This window comes from Capsicum annuum, chromosome 6 (assembly GCF_002878395.1).
Source record: "Capsicum annuum cultivar UCD-10X-F1 chromosome 6, UCD10Xv1.1, whole genome shotgun sequence".
Lineage (NCBI taxonomy): Eukaryota > Viridiplantae > Streptophyta > Magnoliopsida > Solanales > Solanaceae > Capsicum > Capsicum annuum.
The window spans coordinates 2,096,059-2,123,914 of record NC_061116.1 but is presented as its reverse complement, the minus strand read 5'-3'; the positions used below and the strand labels follow the sequence as shown (position 1 = coordinate 2,123,914).

The 27,856-nt window shown below is 35.2% G+C and overlaps 3 protein-coding genes across 3 annotated transcripts in view; all 3 read right to left on the bottom strand.

Moving 5' to 3' along the window:
- LOC107873668 (putative late blight resistance protein homolog R1A-3) overlaps positions 1-27,856 on the bottom strand; it is a 55,193-nt gene that overhangs the window by 3,470 nt on the left and 23,867 nt on the right. Inside the window, 2 exon segments of the mRNA XM_016720598.2 lie at positions 152-3,752; positions 14,892-14,936. Of these exon segments, the coding sequence (XP_016576084.2) occupies positions 152-3,749 (3,598 nt within the window). The 5' untranslated portion in view covers positions 3,750-3,752; positions 14,892-14,936.
- On the bottom strand, positions 9,250-20,451 carry LOC107873666 (putative late blight resistance protein homolog R1B-16). The gene is given in 5 exon segments (XM_047413420.1): positions 9,250-10,817; positions 10,899-13,171; positions 13,174-14,912; positions 16,419-16,511; positions 19,790-20,451. Coding segments are annotated over 2 exon segments (2,562 nt in total). The 5' UTR covers positions 14,060-14,912; positions 16,419-16,511; positions 19,790-20,451; the 3' UTR covers positions 9,250-10,817; positions 10,899-11,495.
- The window catches only part of LOC107873664 (putative late blight resistance protein homolog R1B-16), a 4,497-nt gene continuing 270 nt past the window's right edge, over positions 23,630-27,856 (bottom strand). Inside the window, exons 2-5 of the mRNA XM_047413501.1 lie at positions 25,516-27,813; positions 24,498-24,529; positions 24,305-24,329; positions 23,630-23,893 (exon numbers count right to left, since the gene is read on the bottom strand). Coding sequence (XP_047269457.1) covers positions 23,630-23,893; positions 24,305-24,329; positions 24,498-24,529; positions 25,516-27,813 — 2,619 coding nt within the window. The remainder of the gene's footprint in view (positions 23,894-24,304; positions 24,330-24,497; positions 24,530-25,515; positions 27,814-27,856) is intronic.

The window sequence follows — 27,856 nt, the reverse complement described above, 5'->3', positions numbered from 1 at the left end:
ATTACCGAAAGATTATTGTGATGAAACATGATCACATCATCTACTCATTTCTAGTTAACGTTCACAAAAAGTTCAGTTGAGAATTCATCAAATACATTGTAAACAACACGCATAAATTTGGTTTCTAAGAAGCAAAACAATAGAGAAGAACCTGTCTTAGATAACGGTATATTATCCGGGCCAAGGATCTGAAGCTTGTCTTCTCCCATCATATCTTCAACATATTGTTTAATCTCCAGAGCTGAATCTTCAAGTTGAGGGCTCTCTACAAGTTTGATGATTTTCAATGAACAAATATCGCCAAAACTTGATGGAATCTCCTCAAGTTTATGACATCCCTGCAATACTAATTTTTCAAGCACGGGAAAGGATCCCTCTTCAAACTCCCACTTAGCGAGAGTCAGTCCTTTCAAATCCAAATATTTGAGATTCTCAAAGGTGTCTTCCTCCCCCATGTTCCATTCTTCCTCTCGGATGAGTGTTCTCCTAAGGAACAACTCTTTAAGGTTGGGCAGTCTCGCTATTGTTGATAGTGAATCTGATGCCAGAGGAAAATCACACAACACCAATGTTTTCAGATTGGAAGAAAAATGAAAATCCCACGACCAATTTATCGCTAAAGAGGGTCCACTGTCATTTGTGTTTGAACTTTCAAAATTTACACCGAGGAAATCTAGTTCAGTTAGGAAGTCCAATTTCGGGAACCAATATCGCTCCGCTGAATAATCCCATAATTCCTTGAGATCAAATACAAGCCTCTGAAGATTGGGAAATCTTTTGAAAATATGCTCTGTTTCTTTCGAATAGGAAAGCACGAGGTGATCTAATATTCTCAAGTTCCCTAACTTTGAGTCCTCTGCTATCAGTATTGGTTCATCTGTATCCATATCAAAGAAAGAACAAGCATAAATGCACAACACTCGCAACTTTACAAGATCCCAAATACCCGGTAACAGTACCCAGGTTGATCCGTTGTTTTCAACCCATAGGGTTTCTAAATTCCGGAGGTTTGAGAAAGATGAAGGCATAGATTTAACTTCTGTCCCAATTCTTAAGAACCTCAAATGATTCAACATGCCTATTTCATGCAGCAAAGATTCTTTCACCATCATAAAAGAGGGAATCAGTTCCAATACTCTCAGAAGCCTGAAGTCTCTTAGGTGACATGCATCAGGAAGACGATCTTCCATCTTGTCTCCGGTTATTGCCAAAGAATAGAGGTGCTTACCAGAATGCCTTTTCGTTTTTGAATTGAGCAGGACGAAATTGTTAGGCTCAAAGTGCTCCTTATTATAATCAATGTTTACCATGCTTGCCATCAAATCTGAAGAAGAAGATGGATCACTTGAACTTATCTGGACAAACCACTTTTCCTCTCTTGCTTTTATCAAACAAAACTTGTGCACAAGATCATGAAGTTGGCATGTTGGGGCATCACCTATCTCATTGAAAGCAATTACCAAGCTACAGGAAATTAATTTATCCAAATAAATTTCCATCTCTTCTTCCAAACTCTTCATCTCTGTTTGTTCAACAAGCCTTTCAACACGCCAATATATTTTCAACATAACTCTTTCCATTGCAGTGTCCTTTGGAAAAGATGCAAGGAAGAGAATGCATGGCTTCATATGATGAGGTAAATGGTCATAACTTAATTCTATAACTTTCATCACATCAACTTCACTGCCGAAAATAAAGGAATTCAAATTATTTCGAACTTCAAGCCACGCAGCCTTTTTCTTTTCCAAACCTGCAATGACTCCAGCAATCATATCAGCCACCAAAGGAAGTCCCTTACAATTTTCAGCTATTTCTTTTCCAACATCCAATAGTTCATCAGGGCAACTCTGTTCTCCAAATGCCCTTTTCTCTAATAACTCCCAACTTTCTTCTGGTCTTAGCAATCGAAGGTTAAGAGGATCAGTGTTTCCCTTTCCATGAAAAGCCACTTCCTTTTGTCGAGTCGTCAAAATAATTCTACTTCATTTCTCAGCTTCAGGGAAAGGTCTTGTTAGATCATCCCATGTAGTAGTATCCCACACGTCATCTAACACAATTAGATACCTCTTTCCATACAATTGTTTCCTCAGCTTATCGGCAACATCAATATCCTCACTGGACTTCAAATCCGAGCCAGTAACCTGATTGAAAAGTTTCACCAGCAACTTCTTCTCGTCATATTCTTGGTCGACAGTGCACCATGCACGAACGTCGAAATGACTACAAACTGATTCATCATTGTATACTTTGTACGCCAAAGTAGTTTTGCCCGAACCCGGCATACCAGTGATTGAGATGACATCAACATCTTTCGGTCCACTGGTGAGCTTACTAATTAACCAGTTTGTCTCCTCCTTAAAACCTACAATTATTTTACCAGTTGTCAATGATTTTCTTTCAACTGGATTCTTGGGAGAGTTTACAACAATGAGGCTCTTGTTCTTGGGAATCTTCTCCGGTAATTGGGAGAGATCTTCTTTAATAAGGCTGATCTTTTTTAGGGTAATGGGAAGTGAGAAAATAAGATGTAAAAGACCATTATCTCTTATGATAATTGAATCTATGACATCTTTAGCCACATATGCCACATCTAAAACATGTGTCCAGATCAAAGCAATTGAATAAGCATTGGAATCTAGCAGATCATTCAAGTGGATGAGTAGAAGATGCATGAAGAGCGGTCCATCATTCATGGGGAAGCAACATTGATATGAGCCCGGGGCTTTCAGATAAACACATTTGAGATCTTCCTTGAGGAGTTCAATATTTTCCAGCAAGTCTAGAGCTGCACGATTTGTTCCATTTGTACTCTGTTTATTCCTTGATTGCTTTTCTTAGTCGCGAACAAGAGTTGATACCTTCCTGATGAGTGCTCCAACACGTGCCAAAAGATCAAACAATTTGCTATGATGAATAAAGTCCTTGGGCATATCAGTAACAATAATTAATAGGAACTCTATCATGACATGAATGTTTCGAGCCCCTGAAGTGCTTGCGGTAATAACAGTTACCATGTGCTCTTGTAGATGAATCAGATATTCTCTCAGAACTTCTGGAGAGAATTCAAGGAGTTTCTTAATAAAGCGTCTAACTTCTACTGATGGTGAAGCTTTCAAATTTGTATAGCATATTTGCATCACCTCCAGTTCAATTGGAATGATCTTCATGAGGAGATGTGCTAGCTTGAAGAGTCGAGAGTCTCCAAGTCGATCATGCCATAGGAAGATTGCAACTCTCTCAGCCATGAGTTGAAACTGAGACAAGACATATTCAACAATCTCGCGCTCAATGCAACCATTTACTATCAACCCATGGAAATATTTCATGTTGCCAGACACAGTCTGCAGAATCTCATACTGAGTCTCTAATGGATAAATCTGTTCAGCAAGAAACTCGGATAGATAATGGAGATCCAGGAGGAGGAAGTCCAACTGTTCGTCAGTCATGGTGACACTTGATGTAGAATGATGACACGAGCTGATACAATCATCGATATTATCGATGAGGCTAGGAAGAACATGATCCATGTTGTATTCACACCTGACATCGTTGTCAACAACGTTCAAAATTGGTCGAAGCAGATTCTCAACCCTTTGTCTTGAATCACTCATTGCATCTTCAAACTTTTCTAAATCACAATGAGAAAGCCCGACGTACGTACAAATAAATGCCAGCTCAAATTTCAGCTCTTCAATTTGATCGGCCATGTCGACAGCATTATGACCTTCTTCATTCTTTAACCTCTCCATGAAATCCAGAACGTTGACAACGTCCTTGCGAAGAGCAGAAAATGACATCTGCCAAACGACCAAATATTATATCAAAATCTTCATAGCTAACATATATACCATGCAATATTTAATATTTACTTACAGGCAACCAACACATGCACATGTATTTTATGTGAATTATATTCTACGAAGATAATTCAAATAACACAAATCAAAATAATGGGAAAAGGTCCAAATAGGGGGGGCGGGGGTCTATTTATACACCTGACATAACACCAATGATTCCAATATACCCTTTTTGACTAATGGAAGTGAAATAGTCGATGTTAAAATTATTTTTCTATTTTATTTTACTAATGGAGGTGAAATAGTCGATGGCCAGAATTACCGCCTCTACTTTCAAAACTTATATACATCTAATCTCCATCTTACAATCTGAACAAAAATTTGACCTTTCCGTGAATTGTATTTTCAGGATAATTAACACATAGTTCAATGACTTAAATGTGACAAAAGTTTAATTTTGTGACTATATTGATACAACAAGTAAAGTTCAGTGATTTTAGTGAGTCAAAATTAGTTTATATAAGTAACTAATTACAGATACATACATAAGTAAAGTTTAGCGATCATCACATACCACAAAATTGTTTGCTTTTCCTTTCTCTATTTCTCCTTGTTTTTCCACGACGGTAAGTGTCTTTCAAGTTTCACTAGCCAAATTCTCCTATCTGATGTAAAAAAGAAAGAAGCATAAAATTAATTTAATAGCAAAAAACGTACATTTTCACACATATAAATAAGTCAATTATTTTCCGTCGACTCCGATGAGTGAAATTACAGATGTGAGTAGCATGATTAAACACACTATATTTTGAGTTACTGTTAGTGACTAACCTTTTTTGTTGATGAAAAATCTGAAATGATTTCTCTTTGTTTTTGTGTATGACTATATTAACTTGATAAGATGTGTGTGGAGGAAAAGATAAAGAGAGAAGGGTTAGACATAAAAAAATATGTTTGGAGTAGTGAACAAATGCAGCATTGATTGTAAGACTAAATGTTCCCCTTTGCAGAAAAGTATTAGCTTTGATAAAATTTGTGTGGAGGAAAAGATACAAAGAAAAGAGGGTGGGCCAATAATATGTTTGTTTGAACTAGTCAACAAGTAGCATTGATGGTAAGACTTGTACACTTGTCTATTTAAGTTATACATATTGATAATATTAATGCAATGTGATGAGGTCTCAAAAATTATCTTTGACAGAAATACAAAATAAGATTGTGTATAATACACCTTATGTTGGGCCATTCCTCAGACCCTACGCATATCGAGAGCTTTAATATATCAGACTATCATTTCTTTATACTAATAATGTTAGTTTTGAATTGAATTCAATTCAATTTAGCTTTTAAAGATTAATCAAATTGAGTTTAGTGAAGTGAAAAGCGACATGTAAAATGAACGGTGGGAGTACTAAATAAATAATACTAGAGAGTGTTGCTTAATGAGTAAAAATTAGAAAATAGACACTATTAGATATTTGAGTTGACTAACCTTTTTATTTGATGAAAATATTCTTTGGAATTAAACACAAAAACATATCAAAAATAAATATAGAAAATATGATTCGTACAATAACAGATTCAATGTATTCTTACAAAATGAAGTCTAGGAGGATAAAATGTAAGCAATTCATATCACTAGCTCAGATGAAGTAGAGAGGTTGTTTTCGATAGACTCCCAGCTCAAGATAGATAACAATATAACAAACAAAAAATATAAAAATAAACAACAAAATGACATAACACACCGCTAGATAATAAAAGAAACAAGACACTGATTAAGTATTACTATAAATTATTTATTCGAGATCACAAATATCATCAGAACACTAGGAACAAGAAAACACAAGCAAAGATACAAACTCAACACTCTTCCCTAATATTATGAATGCACTCCTATCAATTAAACCTAATTCGCATCCACCACACCTTCCTATCAAAGATCATACTATCTGTAAGTAGTAACCGCTCCATGTCATGCTTAATCACCTTCAATTTGGCTTTAACTTGCATCTATGCTATTCAATTTTGAGTGTGTATAAATAGATACTTACTATTATAAAATTTAATAAGTAGAAAAATGCCTCCTAAATGGAATAATACACATTGAATGATATGTAGAACATAAATTGATCACGTTTATTTTTCAAAGGTATAATGCATAAACGTGCCTTTTAACTTAACTTCAGATTACATCTCTGACCTAGCTTCAACTTTAAAATTTTAATATGCATCTCATACACCATTTCATAATTATATGAGGCATTTGTTTTTTTGACAAGTGAGCTTTTTGCCCCCACTCATCAGAAAATGTTTTTTTTCCGCTCAGCATTTTCATTCATGTTCACTGTAAACTTTTTTTTTACAAATTAGTTTTTTCTCTTCTTTTCTTGAAGCTATCTTTTTATTTTATTTTATTGTTTATCTTTTTCCTTTCAATTATTTTCCTATCTATCCAATACTAAGTATGCATTAGGTCATGAATATTATTCACAATATCTTGAAATATAATATTTACTTTATTTTGAAATATTTATTTAGTCATAAATATTTTGAAATATATTTTAATAATATTTGAATATTTGAAAAACACTTCAAGAGGTGTTTTTACTATTTAAAAATTATATATTTGAATATTTAAAAAATACTTCAAGAGGTGTTTTTACTATTTTAAATTTTTCTTTTTTAACTTTTTAATTTAGTTTTTAAATCTAAATTTATTTTCAAAAAACAATCCCATTTTTATAAAAATGTAGTTTTTTTAAATCTACTTTCACTTTTTGCATTTTCTTTTTACTTCAAAAATAGCTATTTCCCAAATACTATGTCAAACACAACTCCAACTCTATTTTCAACTTCAAAAATATCAAATATGAAGAACCATACATCACATATTTTTTTATTATTAAATGCATCTTCTGTATAGTAAAATTATTTTAAGCGGGTTGGATTAAGAATTAGATCGAATTTAAAATGGGTTCGGTCTTGACTTTAATATAGTTTTTTTAACTTTTTTTTCTCTAAAAATTAGAGTTGCCACATCATTAAATGACTCAACAAATTATAGTTCGAGCTAAAATAATACTCCCTCAGTTTCGGAATAAGTGAATTGTTGGGGTATTTATTGGTGTTTCAAAATAAGTGAATCAATGAATATTTTACCAAATTTACCCTTAAGATTTGACAACCAATTAAATTTTAAAAAAGTATTACAAGGTCAACTTTTTCTTTTTTAGGGGTAAAAATGAAAAGTTGTATTAAATTTATGTCTTTAATGTTTTTTCCTTAATCTGTGTGCCAAAATCCAACAATTCATTTATTATGAAACAGAGGGACTAATGAAAGTTAATTAAGCAAAGTTGAGTGACTTTGATGATCAATTATTATAAGTTAAGTGATTGTTCATACATTTAATTGATGAAAAGAATATTCTCTATATTTAAAATCTTGTTTGATTTTTGTTTTGGTACAAAATCTAAGAAAGTGAAAAAAAAAGATTAGAATTTTTTTAGTCTTAAATTCAAAATATGTAGAATATATCAAAGTATCTTTTTAATCTTTGTCATTTTAAGCGTGTCATATGAAAAATTTAAATTAAAAAAAAAATATTTCTTTTGAAATAGACTAAAAAAAGTGAGATAAGTATATATAACAAAACGAGTATTATATAAATTTGATTTGCTTAGTATCATGAGCACGGAAAAAAATTGAAAGAAAGAAAATAAAAGAAAAGGTAACCCCCAAAAAAGCAAAAAATGAATTGTTAAAAAAGAAAAGTTAAAAAGTGCACTGAAAATGCAAAGGAAAAAAGAAAACTGCCTGACAGGTGGGGCCAAAAAGCCCAGTTGTTAAAATAACAAATGCCTATACAACTATGACATAGCGTATGAGATGCATATTAAAATTTTCAGGGTGTGCACAAGTAAAACATTTAAATTTATATAAAATTGAATAAGTGGACACATATGTCCTATATGGCATCTTACATATCAATTCCTGTCGTACATAATATCCTAAGTGTATTATGCCACGTGGAACATGTGTGCGTACTTGTTTTTAACATTGGCAAGAATCGATTTAACTAGTGTGTATTTTTGTTTCTAATCAGAAAAAAAAAAGGTTTAAGAATGATGAAGGACCTGTTTTTGTGGTTTTGGAAGATTTGAAATATTTCTTAAAACATGGTCAAAAATACACATGAACTTTTCCGATTTTTTGAGTTTTGTATCTAAACTATTAGGTTTGTTAATTGACTATCTAAACAATCACCACATATTTATCAAAATACAGTCAGTTATTTCCTTTTTGTACCTGAAATATCACTATCATTCAGGTAGAAAAAGGTAAAAACTGATAGTTAAGACGTGTTTCTTAAAAAATTCCAAAGCCCACGTCCTATCAATTCATAGCTAACACCCATCAAAATTTATGGTATCGGTTTTAACATGTTGGTTAATGATATAAACTAGTCTCGAGATAAATTTATTTCATCAACAAACATGATTTAAATTTTATCCATTAGATATCTCAAACTTATCAATGGAATGTCTCACCTTATATCTTCTACCAAATAAACCCTTAGTGGTTGGACCATGTTCATACAACAAATAAAATAATTTAATTTGGTGCAATTTAAAAAATGAAATTTATAATATATATTATTTAATCAAGTGGCAACACTCATTTTACATAATTGATTTGACAGGGTTATTTTTTTTTCCTACTTTTGATTATGATGCAAATGGGGATAATCAAAATATTCTCTGTTATGTTCCACAATAAAGTGACACTTGATCTTTCTTATTGAATAGCCACCGTTATAAAAGTTTGGAAAAAGACATAAGTAACCATTAGATAATTGATGTGACATTTTTATTACATAAAATGAGATCTACGTTAAAGATGCCACATCAGTTATAGAGGTTGACAAATGGCGCCACATTAGCTAAAAGGGTTGACAAAAATAAGCTAAAATTGAGTTCGAGGCAATAGACCCTCGCAAAGTTGGAGTGTATTGTAACAAATTTGGTCATAATTCAGGGTACCGGATGCTTTACTCTTAAAAAAAATAAAATCTAGTCAATCTTTATATAAGTAAAATGTTGAAATCGAGGAGGAAAAATGCTAGAGTTTGTGACCCGAATTTTGTTGATTTGGCCCTTAAAAGTTTATGGTGAGACCCATGTTTGTGATTTTTCATGGGGTTTGTGGTGGTAGAGAATGTTTTTGGGCCTAGGACTTATTTGTATACATGTATTATATAAGGGTGTTTAGTGGGCTATTTTGGGTTGTTCTAATATACAAGAAATTGAGACTATCGTCTCCACATTGTACTCCTCTCAGTATAGTTAATTCCTCTGCCTCTGCCCGTGGTTTTTCCGGCAAGGGTTTCCACGTAAATCTGTGTATTCTTGTTTTTCTTTTTGCTTGTGGTTTGCTTAATACTGTCCGATTCATAACAAAAAACAAATGCTTATCAACTCAATTTCTTTTAACATTCACAAATAGTTCAGTTGAGACTTTCATCAAATCACATTGGCCTAATCAAATCATGATGCTTTAAAGTAATTTGATGATCTTGCTCTTTGTTAGTTGCACCTTTCTAGGCAACTAGCCCCACTGAAGGACTGCACGTCTTGCTTTTACTGTCATATCGGGAGTTCCTCCATATGTTTTGCTGTACGTAAAAATGGAGAGTGGATTCCTCTTTGGCGTTTTAGGAAGATGCCATGGTGATATATCCACACTGCTCTAACCACATAAGAATAACTCCGCACAACTAATTCTTCATCCCCGTCCGAACCTTCCTGCATTAGATTTTGTGATCCAATCCCTCAAGGTGATTGCAGTTCTAACGAGCTTCTCAATCGTCTGTTGCTTCACAGCAAATTAAGAAGCAAGAGTTGCAACTAGATAACAAACTTGGAAACGAACTTATCCTCTTCGTTCAGCTCACCAATCCTATGCGTTTAATGGACTTAAAGGTGCCACCTGCAGAAAAGAAGCAACAGTTAGAAAGATATTATCACAACAAAGCACGAGCGATAGTACTCAAATTGCTTGCTTGAGTGCAACAGTGCATCTTTCCAGTTCACATTAAGACGAGTACATTCTTTCTTGAATGAGTTTGTCTCAAGTTTGAGATAGCATATCCTGAATTGATGTATTAATAGGCACGGGAGGAATTTTAATAACACACTACTGTTGCAAACGAGGACAAATGTTGTACAGCAGCACCTATTCGAACAAGTTGATCATTACATACAGAAGCGTCTCAACTCCAAATGCTTATCGATGGCTGATTCTTGGTGCACGTGAGTTCCACCGTGCAGCATCACAATTCAAACTCTTTGTACGCGAAAATCCCACTTCTTGTTGCATTGGAGTTTCTCGATAACATCGTTGCCTGAAGAGTTTTCTGATGTTTGTTATGATGGTCTATCTTGAAAGATCTACAGAAACTTGAAAAAACTGAGATATAGGATATCAATATAGTACAGATGCCTCCAACCTTTTGTTTCACTTCCTTCTTTCCCATCATAACAGAGAGTCAGCAATTCCATGTATGTTTCCGTACTTGAGGAGTAACCATGCCAAGAAGAAAAGAGAGTATGCAACAACAACCATTTGAAAGAACAAATTTCGGAGTACATAATTCTGTCAGCTTCCTTTATATTTTTACGACAACAAGTAGTTTCAACACTCAGATTGAACTTACTTTTTCTTGATGGTATTCTGGCTTGAGTGGAAAGCTGGATCTTTTTCTAAAGTATGAGATGGGGCATTCAACATCGACGTATTAATAGGAACAAGAGAATTTTTAATAACGCAGACTGTTGCACATGAGACCAAATGTTGTACAACAACACCTATTTAAACAACTTGATCATTAAATACAGAAGCCCTCAACTCCAAATGCTTATCGATGGTTGATTCCACCAGCCTGCATGACAATTATAACTCCTTGTAGGCAGAGATACCACTTTTTGTTGCATTGGAATTTCTCAATGACTTCAGTACCTGAAGAGTTTTCACATGTTTGTGATGATGTATTTCTTGAAAGATTTACAGAAACTTTAGAAAAACTGAGATATAGGATACCTTTCATATAGTAGAGAGGCTGCCGACCTTCTGTTTCACTTCATTCCCGATAGCAAAGAGTCGGCAACTCCATGTATGTTTCAAAGAGATACTAGGAGGTGAACTGAGGATGGAAGGAAGGGTTCTGCTTTTGACAGGGACAGAGAATGTTTGTGGGAAAGAAAGGAACTTTTTATTATTTATGCTTCAGATAAAAAGTTGTTTAGACATATGTATGGCATTCTGTATCGTAATGTTAGTGTTAATATGGATGACTACTGTATGACGTACCGATGAGTTGGAAGAAGTAAGATTAGAAAGAAAGAAACATAAAAAGTCATATTAGAAACAATTTTGCAGTAGTCAGACATATAAAAAGTCATTTATGTAAAATACTGGGAAAGTTCAAACATCAAATGGTGTTACAAAACAATGTTAATGTGTACACACACACACAAAAAGGAGGAATTTATACAATAAAGAAGAAAAAAGAAGACCATTCACAAAGACTTCAGGTGAGACTTTCATCAAACTACGCGTTCAGGGTAGACATCTTTTTAAAGTGCAGCAATTTCCACAAAAGGAATCAGAATGGAGAAGAACCTGATCTGCTGGTGCTCAAGATATTTCGACCTTAAGTGTGTCCCCTCCCGTCATATCTTCAACATATTGTTTAATCTTCAGAGATGAATCTTCAAGTTGAGGGCTCTCGAAAAGTTCGATAATTTTCAATGAAGAAATATTTCTGAAACTAGGCGGAATCTCCTCAAGCTTATGACATTCCCACAGTGCTAATTTCTCAAGCATGGGAAAGGATTCCTCTCCAAGCTCCCACTTAGCAAGAGTCACTTCTTCAAAACACAAATATTTGAGATTCTCAAAGGTGTCTTCCTCCCCCATGTTCCATTCCTCCCCCTGTATGATTGTTCTAGCAACGAACAACTCTTCAAGGTTGGGAAGTCTCGCTATTGTTGATAGTGAATCGGAGGACAGAGGAAAGTCACACAACCACAATGCTTTCAAATTTGATGGGAAGTGAAAATCCCATGACCAATTTGTCGCTAAAGAGGGCCCACTGTCATTTGCGTTTGAGCTTGCAAATTCTGCTTTGAGGAATTCTAGTTCAGTTAGGAAATCCAATTTCAGGAACCAATATTGCTCTTTGAATAATCCCATGATTCCTTGAGAACAAATGAAAGACACTGAAGATTGGAAAACCTTTTGAAAATATCCTCTGTATCTTTTGAATAGGAAAAGCACGAGTTTCCCTAATTCTCTCAAGTTATCTAACTTTGAGTCCTCTGCTATCAGTATTGGTTCATTTGTCTCCATAGCAAAGAAAGAACAAGCATAAATGGACAGCTCTCTCAACTTTACAAGATCCCAAATACTCGGTAATAGTACCATGATTAATCCTTTGTTAGTCACAAACAGGATTTCTAGATTCCAGAGGTTTGAGAAAGATGACGGCTGAGATTTAACTTCTGTCCCAATTCTTAAGAACCTCAAATGATTCAGCATGCCTATTTCATTCAGCAAAGAATCTTTCACCCTCATAAAAGAGGTACTCAGGTCCAACACTCTAAGAAGCCTCAAGTCTCCGGTTATCAACAAAGAACAGAGGTGCTTACCAGAATGCCTTCTCATTTTTGAATCGAGCAGGACGAAATTTTTAGGCCCGAAGTGCTCCTTATCAAAAAGAATGGTCACTCTGCGTGGCATCAAATCTGAAGAAGAAGATTGATCACTTGAACTTATCCTGCCAAACAACTTTTCCTCTTTTGCTTTTATTAAACAAAAGTCGTGCACAAGATCATGAAGTTGGAAAGTCGGGTAATAACCCATCTCATTGAAGGCAATTACCAAGCTACTTGAAATTAAATTATCCATATAAATTTCCGTCACTTCATCCACACTCATCATCTCTGTCTGTTCAACAAGCCCTTCAGCATGCCAATACATTTTCAACACCTTTCTGTGGATTTCTGTGTCCTTCGAAAAACTTGCAAGGTAGAGAAAGCATGGCATCAGTTGAAGAGGTAAATGGTCATAACTTAATTCTATAACCTTCATCACATCCACTTCACTATTCAAAATAAATGAACTTAAATTATTTCGAACTTCAAGCCACACAGACTTTTCCTTTTCCAAACCTGCAATGACTCCAGCAATCAGATCAGCCACCAAAGGAAGCCCCTTACAATTTTGGGCGATTTCTTTGCCAACATCCAATAGTTCATCAGGGAAACTCTCGTTTCCAAATGCCCTTTTCTCTAATAACTTCCAACTTTCTCACGTCTCAGCAATCGAAGGTTAGGAGGATTAGAGTTGCCCTTTCCATGAAAAGCCACTTCCTTTTGTCGAGTCGTCAAAAGAATTCTACTTCCTTTCTTAGCTTCAGGGAAAGGTCTTGTTAGATCATCCCATGTAGTAATATCCCACACGTCATCTAACACAATTAGGTACCTCTTTCCATACAATTTTTTCCGTAGCTCATCGGCAACATCAATTTCCTCGCTGAACTTCAAATCCGAGCCACTAACTTGATTAAAAAGTTTTACCAACACCTCCTTCTCGTCGTAATCTTGGTCAACTGTGCACCATGCACGAAGGTCGAAATGTCTACAAACTGATTCATCATTGTATGCTTTGTACGCCAAAGTAGTTTTGCCCGAACACGGCATACCAGTTATTGAAACGGCATCAAGATCTTTCGGTCCACTAGTGAGCTGACTAATTAACCAAATTGTCTCCTCCTTAAAACCTACAATTATTTTACCAGTTGTCAATGTTTTTCTTTCAACTGGATTCTTGGGAGAGTTTACAACAACGAGGCTCTTGTTCTTGGGAATCTTCTCAGGTAAACTGGAGACTTCTTCTTTGATAAGCTTGATCTTTTTTATCGTAATGGGAAGTGAGAAAATAAGATGTAAGAGACCATTATCTCGAACAATAATTGAATCAATGACATCTTTTGCCTTATATGCTGCATCTAAAACACGTGCCCATGGATTCTTATACAATCTTTGCTCAACATTCACGTAGAACGATCTTATGAATTCTAAGTCTTCTTTCACCAGCGCAATTTCTTCCTTTATCAATGCAATTGAATAAGCATTGGAATATAGCAGATCATTCAAGTGTATGTGCAGCAGATGCATGAAGAGAGGTCCATCATTCATGGGGAAGCAACATTGATATGAGTCCGGGGCTTCCAGATAAACATATTTGAGATCATCCTTGAGGAGTTCAATATTTTCCAGCAAGTCTCGAGTTGCACGACTTGTTTCATCGGTACTCACTTCATTCCTTGATTTTTCTTCTAAGTCTTGAACTAGAGTTGATACCTCCCTGATAAGTGCTCCAACACGTGTCAAAAGATCAAATAATTTGTCATGAAGAATGAAGTCGGTATCAGAAACTCCATTATGACATGAATGTTTTGAGCCTCTGAAGTGCTAGCGGTAATAACAGTTACCATGTGCTCTTGTAAATGAACCAGATATTCTCTAAGAATGTCTGGAGAAGTTTCTATGAGAAGCAGCATCCAACTTCTGCTGATGGTGAAGCTTTTAAATTTGTACAGTATATGGGCATCACCTCCAGTTCAATTGGAATGAATTTCATGAGTAGATGTGCTAGCTTGTAGAGTCGAAAGTCTCCATCAAGTCGATCATCCCAAAGGAAGAGTGCAACTCTCTCAGCCATGAGTTGAAATTGAGGTAAGACACATTGAACAATCTCGTGCTCAACGCAACCATTCACTATCAACCCATGAAAATCTCTTAACATTTCCACATACATTCTGAAGAATCTCATACTGAGTCTCCAATGGAAATATCTTTTCAGCACGATACTTGGACATATGATGGAGATTCAGGAGGAGGAAGTTCAACTGCTCGTCAGAATGATGACACGAACTGATACAATCATCGATATTATGCATGAGGCTAGGAAATCATCGGCCATGTCGACAGCATTTTGATCTTCTTCATTCTTTAACCTCTCCATGAAATCCAGAACGTTGACAACGTCCTTGCGAAGAGCAGAAAATGACACCTATGAGCAAACCAATGTTTTATTTGTTTTCTAGATTTATCATAATATCAAGGAAATAAACAAACCCATTAACTTGAAGTCTTTCAAATAATTTCATATCAGGAAGGAAAAATTTATACATTGGTTTGTACGACTGTGGGGTTTATCAACAGTTTGGTGCTTAAAATTTTTCTATTACTGAAGGAATACATTTTCATTGCAGTTAGATTTTTGAAAAGAAATTAAAATAATTGTTTACATGTTATTTTTTTACGCCCGAAAAGTTGACTTTCTGTTGAATTATACTTTCAAGGAATTATTCCCTCTGTCCCAATTTATATGACTTAGTTTCCTTTTTAGTCATTCCCAAAAAGAATGACAAGTTTCTAAATTTTGTAGCAATTTAACTTTACAAGAACAACATAACCAGTGTATTACCACAAAGTGGGGTCTGGAGAGGGTAAAGTGTATGTGTTCCATACCACTACCCCAGATGAAGTAGAGAGGTTGTTTCTTATAGACCCCCGGCTCAGATAACGGTATAACAAACAAGAAACATAAAAATGAACAACAAAATACGATAACACACCGCTAGATATAATAAAAGAAACAACGCACCGACAGAATAATACTATAAACTATCTATTCGAGATCACAAACATCATCAGAACTACAAGAAACTTCAGGCAAAGATACAAACAAATTACTCCTTCCTACTACAGACGCACTCCTACCCACTAACCCTCTACCCTAATTTGCGTCCTCCATATTTTCCTATCAAGCGTCATGTCCTCCGTAAGCTGTAACCACTCTATGAAATGCCTAATCACCTTCCTCCAATATTTCTTCGGCCTACTCTACCCCGCCTAAAACCATCCATAGTCAGCATCTTACACCTCCGTACTGGAGCATCCGTGCATCTCCTCATCACAAGCCCCACTCCCACCTTCTCTCGAATAACCTCATTTCTAACCCTATCTCTCTTTGTAAGTTGACACATCCATCTCAACATCCTCATCTCTGCCACCTTCTATTTAACTTTAAAATACTAATTTTACCCATCTTTAAATAAACAGAATTTTAACTAATCAAGAAACCAGTACTAAATGGTTACATCTTTTTCAAGAAACTACTAAAGAGTTGCATTTTATAACGTATTTATTAAAGGTAAATTAGTAAAAACAGTATTTATTTTTTAGAAAATGAGTAAGACATACCATAAAGTTGTTTGCTTCCCTTATCTAAGACATACCATAAAGTTGTTTGCTTCCCCTATCTCTCTTTGTCCTTCATTTCCATGTCTAAAAATGCCTTTCAATTTAGTTTTCTTTCAAATTTTCAGGATCTGACGTATAAAATGTAGATAAAAAAGTTATCAGCAGAATAAAGCAGCAAAAATTATACAGATATAAATAAGTAAATTGTATTCTGTGTTTACTTTCTCAATATTTTCTATGGATCTTAATATCAAAGATAAACAAACTAAGTTTATCAGAGACTAACCTCTATCACTTGATGAAAATTCTGATATAGTTGCGTTGTTCCTCTATGTTTTTGTGTGCTCTCTAGAAAACAATTAGCTTGAATAATGAAAAGCTGAAAATTAGAAGATAGAGAGAACAAATGATTGATGTTAGGTAGAAAATGATGCATAGGGTTAGCATGATGTAAATATTGTATATTAATGTAATCATATATTATTGTATATTGGTGTAATTACATAGATTTGATTTAGTAGTTAAAGAGAATAACAGTGACTTTAGTAAGACCAGATTTGGTGGGATAGAATAGCGGATTTAGAGGGATAGAAAAGCTGATCTTTAGGGATAGGAAAACGGATCTTTAGGGATATAATCATTGAAAATTTTCTATTTAATGATAAGACTCTCAATATTGAGAGGCATTCAGCAGATAATTGACATGGTATTAGAGTCGTATCAGAGCCTTCTCTTGGCTGTCTTGTTTCATAGAGTTCATTTGTGGTTTCTTTCAGTCTTTTTAAAAAAATTTGGTTTTTGTTGATTGTTCCTCGGCAATTAACACCTTGGATTTCGATCTTGGCCATTTTGGTTATTCTTTTTGGGTCAGTGTTTCTAGTTTTCATAAATATGACTTCATATCAGTTTGAATCATTCAGTATTCGTTTCACTGGAAAGAATTTCTTGTCATGGGAGTTTCAATTTCAGTTATTTGTCACTGGAAAAGAACTATGGGGCCATATAGATGGAGCCGATTCCGCTCCTACTGATCCTACAAAGTTAGGTGAATGAAAGATTAAAGATGCTCGGGTGATGACATGGCTTTTAGGGTCAATTGACCCTCTTATTGTTCTTAATATCAGGCCTTACAAGACAACTAAAGCCATGTGAGATTATTTACAAAGGGTTTACAAACAAGATAATAGTGTCTGACGCTATCACTTGGAGTATGAAACTACTAATTACTCTCAAGAAGATTTTTCTGTTCAAGATTATTTTTTTGAATTTCAGAACTTATGGGCTAAATTTACAGATATTGTTATGCCAAAATACCGGCCGAATCTCTTTCTGTAGTTCAACAAGTTCATGAGCAAAGCGAACGAGATCAATTTTTGATGCAGTCACGCTCTGAGTTTGAGACTGTTCATTCCCACTTGATGAATCGTGACCCGTCTCCCTCCTTGGATGTTTGTTTAAGGGAATTACTTTGGGAAGAGCAGCGTTTTGTCACACAAAATTCTTTCAAGCAAATTGATGATATTGTTGTTGCATTTGCTGTCCAAGGTAAAAGAAAGGGTAGGGATATGACTAGAACTCAATGCTACAGTTGCAAGGGATATGGTCATATTAATAGAAATTGTGGCAGGAAGATTTGTAATTATTGCAAACAACAAGGACACATTATCATAGAGTGTCTCACAATCCCTCAAAACCATAAGGTTAATGCTTTTCAAGATGGGACAAATGGTTTCACTACTGAGAACTCATCTTCGGGACAAGTTCTTACTCCTGAAATGATAAGATAAATGATAATGTCAGTTTTTCAGCTTTAGGGCTACAAAGTAATGATCTTGCATCTAGTTTTTGGCTTGTTGATTTTGGAGCTTCCAATCATATGACTAACTCATCTAGTATGCTAAAAAATATTCGTAAGTATCATGGTCCTTCACAAATTCAAGTTGCCAATGGTAGTAATTTACCCATTACCAAGGTTGGGGATATTACTAAATCTTTCAATAATGTTTTTGTGTCACCAAAGCTCTCCACTAGTCTTATTTCAGTTGGACAATTGGTAGATAACAATTGTGATGTGAATTTTTCTCGTAATGGTTGTTTTGTGCAGGATCAGGTGTCGGGGACGATAATTGCGAAGGGGCCTAAAGTTGGACGACTGTTTCCTATACACTTTTCCATTCCTCGTGTTCTATCATTTGTTTGTACTTCTACACCTAGTAAGACTGAGGTATGGCATAAGCGCTTAGGACATCCAAATTCTATTGTGTTATCTCATTTATCAAATACGGGTTTATTGGGGAACAAAAATCAATTTTTCACTACTTCCTTTGATTGTTCCACTTGTAAATTAGGCAAGAGTAAAATTCTTCCTTTTCCTAATTTTGGTAGTCGTGCTACAAAGTGTTTTGATATCATTCATAGTGATGTTTAGGGTATTTCACCAATTGTTTCTCATGCTCATTTCAAGTACTTTGTGATATTTATAGATGATTATAGTCGATTTACGTGGGTATATTTTCTTCGTTTCAAATCTGAGGTATTTTCCATATTCAAGACATTTTTAGCCTATATTGAGACTCAATTTTCTACTTAGATCAAACTATTGAGATCTGATTCTGGTGGAGAATATATGTCTTATGAGTTCAAAAATTTTTTGCTTGAAAAAGGAATTGTCTCACAATGCTCATGATGTAAATATTGTATATTAATGTAATCATATATTGTTTTATATTGGTGTAATTAAAAAAATTTAATTTAATAGTTAAAGAGAATAATAGTAACTTTAGTAAGATCAGATTTGGTGAGATAGAATAGCGGATTTAGAGGGATAGAAAAGCTGATCTTTAGGAATAGGAAAACGGATCTTTAGGGATGTAATCATTGAATATTTTCTATTTAATGACGAAACTCTCAATATTGAGAGGCATTCAGCAGAAAGTTGACAAATAGTATTAAGAATAAACTCTATAAAGAAAAAGCATAAAGCAATGTCTTCATTTGTCTGCCATTAATCATATTCTCTGATATACTTCTTCACAGGGATTCTATTACCCGAAACTCAATTTTAACATATTTTTGTCACTTTTTTGGGCTGCGTGGAACCTTTATAACATAAAATGGAGTCCACGTTAAAGGTGTCATGTCGACTAAAACGATTAACAAAAGTTGTCACGTCAGCTAAAAAGGATGACAAAAACGCTAAAATTTAATTCAGGGGTAATAGAACTCGCGTAAAGTTGGAGTATGTCGTAGCAAATTTGGTCATAGTTCAAGGGTATTAGATGCTTTGCTCTATTTTTTTGGTGTTGTGTCTGGCCATAAAATTCAGGAATATTCAGTAATTTGAAAAATACCAAAATATTGTTTTCATTCTATATTACTCACAATAATTCAAAAACAATTTCAATTTATATTCTTTTTCTACTTCCGACCTTTTATTGTTACTAACCGTTTCCTTCCACAGTTCCTTTTATTATCCATAGAGTAGTATGTTTTTGTATTGTTACTCTATGCACAAAGATAATATTGTGAAAGTAATCTATCTATGGGATCAAAAAGATTTTGTCAGATTTTAATGTCCTTTTATTCTACTTTCACAATCCTACTTCAGAAGATATCAATGTATCAATTTTTTTTTTAAAAACACTATTAGAGACTAACCTTTTAACTTGATGAAAATATCTTCTGCTTGCTTTATTATTCATCCAACAACTTCAAATTGTTGGGAGATATTTGGCTTGGGGGTGGTGAAGAAAATAATTTTAGCATTGAAAAAAATTGTAGAAAAAACCATGCCTAGTGTTTTCTAAAAGTCTAAAAGGATGAAGCAATGGGTCCTCACAGCTTGTCTACCACAAGTATAAAAGGAAAAGGAAAAGTAAGTTAATCAAAGAGATAAACATCCAGTACCCCTTCGAACTTTAATCAAAGTTGCTACGACACACTTCAACTTCATAGGGGTTCTATTACCCGAACCTAATTTTAGCGTGTTTTTGTCATCCCTTTTGCACTGATGTGGCACCTTTATTACATAAAATGGGGCCCACATCAAAGGTGCCACGTCATCTATAAAGCAGGTGTCACGTCAGCTAACAAGGTTCACAAAATACGCTAAAATATAGTTCAAGGGGTAATAGGACTCCTATGAGGTTGGAGTGTGTTGTAGAAAATTCGGTCATAGCTCAGGCGGTACTAGATATTTTACTCTTAATCAAACTCTCAATACTTTGTTCACATTATATTATTTCCTTAGTTTCATTTTGTTTGACACTATTTTCTTATTACATCATCAAAATAATATTAACATTCTTATAATTTCTTAATTCAAAGCTTTTATATTCACACAAATATTATGACATGTGTTAGAGTTTGTGACCCGAATTTTGTTGATCCGGACCTGAAAAGTTCACGGTGCGACCCATGTTTGAGAGTTTTTGGGGGGTCTGTGGTGGTAGCGGAGGGATCGGGCCAATAGTGGGTTATTTTTGGGCTTAAGATTTATTTGTACGCACGTATTATGTAAGTGCGTTTAGTGGGGTTGTTTATGGTGGTTTTTGATACACGTCATTGTGACTTTCGTCTTCTCCATTATAGTGAATTTCCTCCTCCTCTGCCCGTGATTTTCCCCGTCAAGGATTTCCACGTAAAATTTGTGTGTTCTTCTTGTTTTCTTTTGTTTGTGGTATTGCTTATTCCTTTCCGTTCAATAACAACATGTTTATTGTTGGAACACCTCTTGTTTGAGAAGTAGTAAGTTAGAAAGAAATTGGCTAAACAAGTATTTTGAAAGTTCACCTGCAGAAAAAAGAATCAAATTCCAAGAGTATTAGAACAATATGGATTCAATTTCAATGGGGCCTTACCTGTTTGCCACTTTGCACAGTGTTTGATTATAAAACTGTGTATCTATAAAAGTTTCTAAGTTTTCTAACGAGATAAGGCACAAGTATACCCCTAAACTATATCTCAAGTTCCTACTACCCCTTCTAAACTCATTTTTTTTTTTCTAATTAGCTTAAGATTAATGTCGTGATGAAACAGGATCGTACCATATACTCATTGCTACATAATATTCACAAATAGTTGTAAGTGGTTGTGCCTATTCACTTTGGTGGCGCACATTGGAGGATCTATACAAGACATAGGTGGTTCAATTGGAATATTACTACAATTCCAATATAAAACTACAATTGAATTCTATATGAAGTTGATGCTGCTGCATCTTCATCAACGGTCCAAATGGAATCAGTCTTGTCTATTGGTTTTAATAGAGATGAGTTATTTAATAGAGATGAGTTAGAAGAGAAGAGAGGCAGACAACTTTATTTTTCTTTTCTCGTAAAAGCTCCATATTATTGATCATCAACTCCTCCTTAAATAGTGCTATTACAACCAAAAATAGATTAAACTTACCATAAGAGAAACAACCTATTTGCTACCAAAAATAATAACTAATCAGTTCCTACCAAAATTAGGAATCCCAATTTGACTTAATCAAAAAATAAATCGCGTGCATTATCCCTTAAAGCAACTTTTAACACTCCTCCTTGCTTTAGGAACTGCAAAATTATGATCTTCTGTCTTGGGATCTCCACATTTGATAACCAAAAGTGACCTTGCGAATAAATTTGCAGATTAATCTTTTGGTATGTAGTGAACTAAATTCACTTCTTGTCTTGAATGTAACCCTTTACTATTAAATCCTTTTGGCATGTCTTCCTGCTTCGTTTGCATCCTGAATTTGAATTTACCCGTTTTATTTTCCTGAAACACAGATAACTTCTCCTTTGCTTCAATCCCTTTAGGAACATTGATATCTCTTTTAAACTTAGGAGGTTCACATATTGCTTGTGCTTTTTCAATTAGAGGGTCATCTTCTAATTTTTTTCATCCTATGATCTTTTTCATGTTCTATAGAAACATCTTTCATTGGATCAAATAAGAAATGTTTACCTCTCATCCTAATGTTTAAAACTTCTTTTCCAGTATCATCATTGATATAGCATTGTTTATCCTCAAAGGATACTTTGTATCCTTTTTTTACCAACTGAAAAATACTCAACAAGTTTTGATCAATATCAGGTACATAAAGAACATCTGAAATTGCTTTATTACCTGAACTGGTTTTGATGACAACAGTTTCTTTTCCTTCAACAAGAATCTGGGCACCATTTCCGATCCTAACTTTGGATATTTTAGTAGGTTTTAATTCTTTAAACAAACTCTTGTTATAAGTCATGTGGTTGGTGCAACCGCTATCAATCAACCATAAATTTGATGAAGCCTTACTTGAGATACATGTTGCAACAAAAAGATGGTTTTCTTCTTCTTCTTCATTGACCACATGTGCATTTGCTTCATGTTTTTCAAATTTGCTTTTGCAAATCACTGCTTCATGGGCAAGTTGATTGCACTTGTTGCACTTCACGTCTGGCCTTTTCCAATATCTGTATAGTGGATGACCCATTTTTCCACAGTGCTCCCAAGGTGGGTAATTTTTTAAATTTTTACCCCTTTTTTTTTTATTTTTGTGGTTGGCTACTAAGACTCCTTCAACTATACCATCTTGCCTCATAAGTTTTCTTTGTTCCAATGCCTGAAAAGAATTTAACAACTCCACCAAAGTAATCTTGGACTGATCTTGTGTATTTTCCAAGGTAGTTATACATACTTCTTATCTTTCGGGTACTGTAACAAGAATTTTTTCAACAATTCTTGAATCTTTCAATTCAGTGCCTAGTAATCTTACCTTCTTAACAATGCCAAGTAGTCTATCAGAATACACTTTGACTGTCTCGGCGTCTTTCATTCTCTGCAACTCAAACTCTCTTATTAAATTTAGTACTTGCATTCCACGGATTCTTTCATCGCTACCATATTCTTTCTTCATACAATCCCAAATTTCTTTTGGTGATGTGAGATACATAATTCTTCTAAAAATAGTTGTTGAAACAGAAGCAAACAGAGTTGCCTTTGCCTTAGATTTCGTGGTTTTCTTTTCCCTGTGACTCTTGATTTGGGCTATGGTGAGATTATTTGATAGTGGAACAATTTCATAATCATCTTCCACAGCTTCCCATAGATCAAGAGCCTCCAAGTATGTTTCCATTCTCACTGCCCATAATTGATAATTTTCACCATCAAAACGGGTGGAGCCATTCGTGAAAAACTATTTTCAGAATCCATCTCTTCACTCACAGGTCCCTCAAGAAAAATAGCTCTAGACATTAATTGTTGGTTTTAATAGAGATGAGTTAGAAGAGGAGAGACGCAGAGAATTTTATTTTTCTTTTCTGGTAAAAGCTCCATATAATTGATCATCAACTCCTCCTTAAATAGTGCTATTACAACCAAAGATATATTAAACTTCCCATAAAAAAACAACCTATTTGCTACCAAAAATAATAACTAACTAGTTCCTACCAAAAATAGGAATCCCAATTTGACTAGGAGTTGGATGTAAAAAAAACCCGGAGAAAATCAAAAAATAAATCACGTGCATTATTCCTTATAGCAACTTTTAACAATGTCGAACCTCCGTGCTGCCACTGTTCTGTATATGAAGAGTTTCTCAATTGGGAAACTTTCTGGTCTCGTGTCCGGATGATCGTAACCCTTGGCAACTTCTGAGCTAGCAACAAACATGCGCCATAACTTAATGAACAAGAAGACATCCAAAAATACCACATTATCCCCAGCCATGCAGCATTGACCAACAGCGTTGCCGCCAAAGGAGCGCAATCTCTGATCTCCAAGGTCAGGAATCTGCGGAGGCCTAGATATACGAAGAGCATCTCTAGTCTCTTAGCATGGGCCCTCATGTAATATAACACACGGTCTGTATGGAGGCCAGAAAGGGAAAGTTGTCGCAATCCCTTGCAGTGATGGACGATGGCCCCAAAACCAGCATCGGGCTGCCCAAGAGTTAGGTAATCAGGAGATTGAGGCTTGACTAAACACATACAAAATCAGATCATGTTAGGACGGTTCCTTGCAGAAGTAACTAAGGCAGCATTTGTCATTTTGCGGCAGAAGTATAGAACTAAGTGGAGCTTAGGGAAGCCAGCGGAAATAGCTACAAGGCCTCGCTCTGTCTAGGGGACATTTGGTTCTTGCGCATAAGGACATGCCCTAGGGTCCTCAAGGTCCTTACAATAGGTGGAAATATCTCAATACCGGTTTCGTCAACGTAACCACGCACCTGCAGTCAAATTCAGATGCCAACTAAGATTAAAACTTTTTTCACCTGTAAGGACAAAAGTACTTGGAAGATACTCCTATGTAGGAATGGTTTGGCAGGTCTGAAACCACAAGATTCAAGGATTTTTTTTCTTTCGGAAAGTTTTGCTTTTGCGACTAGACAACATACTGCACATTTATCTTAACTCCATCAGGATCAGCCTGTACACCAGCAAAGTAGGCTCCAGTAACAAAATTCAACCAACTGGGTAGCTTGGCGAAGAATGTTAGGAAGAGCCTAGAGTCCTCAAATTAGTGGCATTTCCTGCATTGATGTATCAAAAGGAACATCAACTTACTGTTGCACATGAGGCCAAATGTTGTACAGCTAGAGCCTATTTGAACACATTGATCATTGCACACAGCAGCCTTTCAACTCCAAATGTTCATCGGTTGATGATTCGTGGTGCACATCAATTCCACCACACTGCATCACATTTCAAACTCTTTGCACGTGAGTATCCCACTTGTTGTTGCATTGGAATTTCTCAGCAACATTATTACCTGAAAACTTTTCACATATTTGTGATGACGGTATTTCTTGAAATATATACTAAAACTTGAAAAAACTGAAATGAGTTGGAAAGAAATAAACTTTTACTATTTATGCTTCAGATTATGAACTTTAGAATAACAATTCTTTAAACAATGGATGACTATTGTTTGACGTACCGAAGAGTTGTTTGTTTTCATTGTCTTTTCCTATTTCCATGACTGTACTTTCCAATAGTCAATACCAAAGTAACTTCCCCTTCTATTCCTTTCAATGTTCTAACGATCTGATGTATAAAATGTGCATATAATTTTAGTAGGTGGAAGAAGTAAGAATACAAGAAAACTGAAGAAAGGAGCGTAAAAAGTCATGGAAGTAAGAACACAAGAATATAGCTAGATTTGATACTTCTATTTTTGAGTTATGAAGGTCAGGTCCAGATGTAAATTTTTATACATGTAAATGAGACGAAGAAACAAAACGGCAAATACTTGCTAAATTTCGACTTAGTATTATTCACAAACAGACATATACAGAAGAATCAGAACAGCACGCGTATGTAAAAGAGAAGAACCTGTTATGGTGGTGCTCAAGGCTTCCCCCACAATAATTCTTCAAGCTACTTAAATAATGGGATATTATTCGGGCCAAGGACCTCAAGCTCCCCTCCCATCATATACTCAACATATTCCTTAATCTTCTGAGCTGAATCTTCAAGTTGAGGGCTCTCGTCAAGTTTGATAATTTTTAATGAACCAATATCCCCAAAATTAGGTGGAATCTCTGAAAGCTTATGACATACAGACAGTTCTAATTTCTCAAGAACGGGAAATGATTCCACTTCAAACTCCCACTTAGCAAGAGTCACTTCTTCCAAATACAAATATTTGAGATTCTCAAAGGTGTCTTCCTCCCCCATGTTCCATTCTTCTCCCTGCATGATTGTTCTCGTAAGGAACAACTCTTCAAGATTGGGCAGTCTCACTATTGTTGATAGTGAATTGGATGCCAAAGGAAAGTCCCAAAACTCCAATTTCCTCAAATTGGAAGGGAAGTGAAAATCCCACGACCAATTTTTTGGTAAAGAGGGCCCACTGTAATTTGTGTTTGAACTTTCAAATTCTACTCTGAGGAAATCTAGTTTATCTAGGAAATCCAATTTTGGGAACCAATATCGCTCTGTTGAATAATCGCACGATTCCTTGAGAACAAATATAAACCTTTGAAGATTTGGGAACCTTATGAAAATATCCTCTGTTTCTTTTGAATAGGAAAGCACGAGTGTCCTTAATTCTCTTAAGTTCTCTAACTTTGAGTCCTCTGTTATCACTATTGGTTCATCTATATCCAAGTCAATGAAAGAACAATCATACTGAACGGACAGCACTCCCAACTTTACAAGATCCCAAATTCTCGGTAATAGTACCAAGGTTGATACTTTGTTAGTCACCAACAGGGTTTCTAGATTCAAGAGGTTTGAGAAAGATGGAGGCAAAGATTTAACTTCTGTCCCAATGTGTAAGTACCTCAAATGATTCAACATGCCTATTTCATTCAGCAAAGAATCTTTCACCGTGATAAAAGAGGGATACAGGATCAACACTCTAAGAAGCCTCAAGTCTCTTAGATGACATGCATCATCTTTCATCTCGTCTCCAGCTATCTCCAAAGAATAGAGGTGTTTACCAGAATGCCTTTTCATTTTTGAACTAAACAACACAAAATTGTTAAGCTCAAAGTGCTCCTTATTATAATCAATTTTTACTATGCGTGACATCAAATGTGAAGAAGAAAAAGACGGATCACTTGAACTTATCTGCTCAAGCAACTTTTCCTCTTTTGATTTTATCAAACAAAAGTCATGCACAAGATCATGTAGTTGGCAAATTGGTTGATCACCTATATCATTATAAGAAATTACCAAGCTACTGGAAATTAAATTATCCAAAAAAATTTCCATCACTTCGTCCAAACTCATCATCTCTGTCTGTTCAACAAGCCCTTCAGCACACCAAAACATTTTCAATCTATTTCTGTCCAAAGCTGTGTCCTTCAGTGAACGTGCTAGGTAGAGGAAGCATGGCTTCAGGTGATGAGGTAAATGGTCATAACTTAATTCTATAACCTTCATCACATCAACTTCACTGCCGAAAATAAAGGAATTCAAATTATTTCGAACTTCAAGCCACACAGACTTTGTCTTTTCCCTCCCTGCAATGACTCCAGCAATCAGATCAGCCACCAAAGGAAGTCCCTTACAATTTTCGGCTATTTCTTTTCCAACATCCAATAGTTCATCAGGGCAACTCTGTACTCCAAATGCCCTTTTCTCTAATAACTCCCAACTCTCTTCTGATTTTAGCAGCCGAAGCTTAAGAGGATCAGTGTCGCGCTTTCCATCCAAAGCCACTTCCATTTCCCGAGTGGTCAAAATAATTCTACTACCATTCTCATCTAGAGGAAAAGGTCTTTTTAACTTATGCCATGTATCAGTATCCCATAAGTCATCTAAGACAACAAGATACTTCTTTCCAATCAGGTGTCTCCGTAGCTCATCAGCAACATCAATATTCTCACTCAATTTTGAATCTGAGCCTGTAACTTGATTATAAACTTTCTCCAACAACTTTCTTTTGTCGTATTCCTGGCCAACTGTGCACCATGCACGAGTGTCGAAACGTCTAGCTACTGACTTATCATGGTATACTTTGTACGCCAAAGTAGTTTTTCCCGAACCTGGCATACCAATGATTGAAATGACATCTAGATCTTTCGGTCCACTGGTGAGCTTAGTAATTAACCAGTTTGTCTCCTCCTCAAAACCTACAATTATTTTACCAGCTGTCAGTGACTTGCTTTCAACTGGCTTCTTCGGAGAGTTTACAGGAATGCAGCTCCTGTTCTCTGGAATCTTCTCAAGTAAATTTGAGACATCTTCTTTGATATACTCGATCTTTTTTAGGGTGATGGGAAGTGAGAAAATAAGATGTAAGAGA